At 40.0% G+C, this 2,240-nt stretch overlaps 1 protein-coding gene and 1 long non-coding RNA gene across 2 annotated transcripts in view; both read right to left on the bottom strand.

Annotated features, from left to right (window-relative positions):
• Positions 1 to 2,240, bottom strand: part of USP24 (ubiquitin specific peptidase 24) — a 139,723-nt gene that overhangs the window by 52,338 nt on the left and 85,145 nt on the right. Inside the window, 2 exon segments of the mRNA XM_012639336.1 lie at positions 341 to 514; positions 633 to 731. Of these exon segments, the coding sequence (XP_012494790.1) occupies positions 341 to 514; positions 633 to 731 (273 nt within the window).
• Positions 340 to 1,708, bottom strand: LOC105806360. Its single transcript, XR_001137261.1, has 4 exons — positions 1,641 to 1,708; positions 1,405 to 1,515; positions 633 to 731; positions 340 to 514 (listed from the first exon to the last, which is right to left on the bottom strand). It is a non-coding gene; the product is annotated as an uncharacterized LOC105806360 (long non-coding RNA).

Raw genomic sequence — 2,240 nt, 5'->3', positions numbered from 1 at the left:
TTTTTTTTTTGGATGGCAGAAATAACACAACATGCTTGAATGCTAATGGGATGACCCAGTAGAGAGAAAAATCAATGAATCCATGAAGAGAGATGTGTGAAACAACACTGAGTGGCCAGGCAGAATGATTCGGTGATTCAGAAGGTTCTTTGACTTAAAACACTGATAAATTATACATCTTCTTTTCCCAATTGAAACCCAACATCTCTGTCATACAGTTCTTAAGAGTCAGTATTTGTCTCAGAAAAAAAGGACACAATCACAAATCTGTAGGGGCTGAAGGCAAAAAGATAGCGATTGTTAAATTCTTGTTTTTAAAGTGAAATTTATCACCTCGTACCTGCTCCATGACATACGAGGAACTGAAAACCCCACTGCTGCTGCTGCTGGAGCTGGTGGAGGAATCCGCGGAGCTTCCAGATGGGGTCCCACTGCCAGAAGTCTTCACTGTAAGCACTTGCTCATCAGAGAAGCCCAGCTGGTGGAGCAGCTTTTGATCTCTATTCACTGTCAGCTGCAAGAAGTGATTTCTTAATTATTGAGAGGGAAAGGAAGAGGAAATTACTCATATCAGGCTAAACAGTGGAATCGTATCAGTTTATTATTCATAAAAACTGCTTATTCAAACCTACCAGGCTATCATTTGTAAATATCTGTATATTATCCACAGGAGAGCACAACTGCTTGGCTATCTTCCATCGGACACTCCCTATGGTTTCATTACTGTGAGCCTGTGAAACACAATTAAACACTGTTGTGAGAGAACTCATCTACCTACCGTTAGTGAGCATCTATCTACTACGTACCCAGCACTGTTCTAGCAGCTGGGAACACAGCAGACGGCCCAAAGACAAGGAATCCTGCCCTTGTGAGCTTTCCCTTCCGCCGTCTCCCTCCCCACATCACGCATGGAATAAAATCTTAAGTCCTTCTTCCACTGCAGCGTCTTCCACTCTTCCTCCTCCTCACTGTGCTCTACCCACACCAGCCACCTTACTTGCCTCTGCGCCTGCTGCTCCCCTTGCCTGGAATGCTCTTCCAAGTAAACACCCCTTACTCTGTCACTTTACTCAAGTTTGTGCTCAAATGTCACCACCTCAGAGAGACCTTTCCTGTTCATCTTTATCTAAAATACTTCATGCACAGCCGTCACCTTCTACTAGCTGACCCTGCTTTGTTTTTATCTATTCTCTATAACATTTATCACCACCTGACATCATATTATACATTTATTTATATACCTGCTTATACTCTACAGTTTCCTTTCGTTGCAGGTCTGTATTCTAAATTTGTTTACCAAACAGCTGTGAGAATCATCATTCATGCAACTACCTCAATTAAGACTGTTCTTACGAAAATAACAGGACGACATGACAGTGGCTACAGAGCTTAATGTGAACCTACCTCAACAGTAAAGGTATCTTTGGTAGACTCATAAGTAACATTAAGAGTTAAAAGATGTCCATGAAATGAGGCACCATGAGGTAGAATAGTTCGTGGAACAGAGTAAAAATCCTTGAAAAAAATAAAACAAGTGAAACAAGTCAGATGCACAGTGCCGCTATTAAACATATCAGACATACACAATTTTGTCTAGTAATATGATGAATGAAGTTGCTTTAAAAGGAAGAGAGGCTTACCTCTATAGTGATCACATAGCGTTCTGCCAGAAGCAGCAATCTCTCAATTATTACAAGTTTAGTGGATCTATGGATTAAAAAAAATGTTTCCTGAATGTATTTGAAATGAATTGCTGATTTGAGCTCAATTCTACTGTGTTTCATCAAAACCACAATCACAGTTAGCACACACTGGTAAAGGACTGAAACTTGCTAAGATTAAACTTTCCGTTCACTCAATCGGAAGGTGGGTTAACAAGCTCACAGCTGTAGTGCACAGAAGGAACAGGGAGGAGAAGCCTGCCCCACTCCACATCTCTTTCCTTTTATTTCTTCTTCTTTTTCCATTTTTAAACAGTCATTCCATAAACAGAAGACCTGGGTCTCCAGGCTTACCTGTCCATCAACCCACCAAGGATTAACAGTGAGTTTGACTCTCATAATCTTATAACTAAAACATGCTAAAAAATTTTGTAAACACAAGAAATCTGATGAAGTTCTGAACTGCCTAAAAATTAAAAGACAAATGCAAACCAGTAAGTATACCACAAATAAAAGCTGCTGTTTGAAAATGAGATCTGAGGTATCTTTTGGTAGAAGATTTATGGAATCTTATCAATT

Source organism: Propithecus coquereli, unplaced genomic scaffold (assembly GCF_000956105.1).
Source record: "Propithecus coquereli isolate 6110/MARCELLA unplaced genomic scaffold, Pcoq_1.0 Scaffold14, whole genome shotgun sequence".
NCBI classification, from domain to species: Eukaryota; Metazoa; Chordata; class Mammalia; order Primates; family Indriidae; genus Propithecus; species Propithecus coquereli.
Note: the sequence above shows the minus strand (reverse complement) of the source record. Positions and strands in the feature narration are given on the sequence as shown.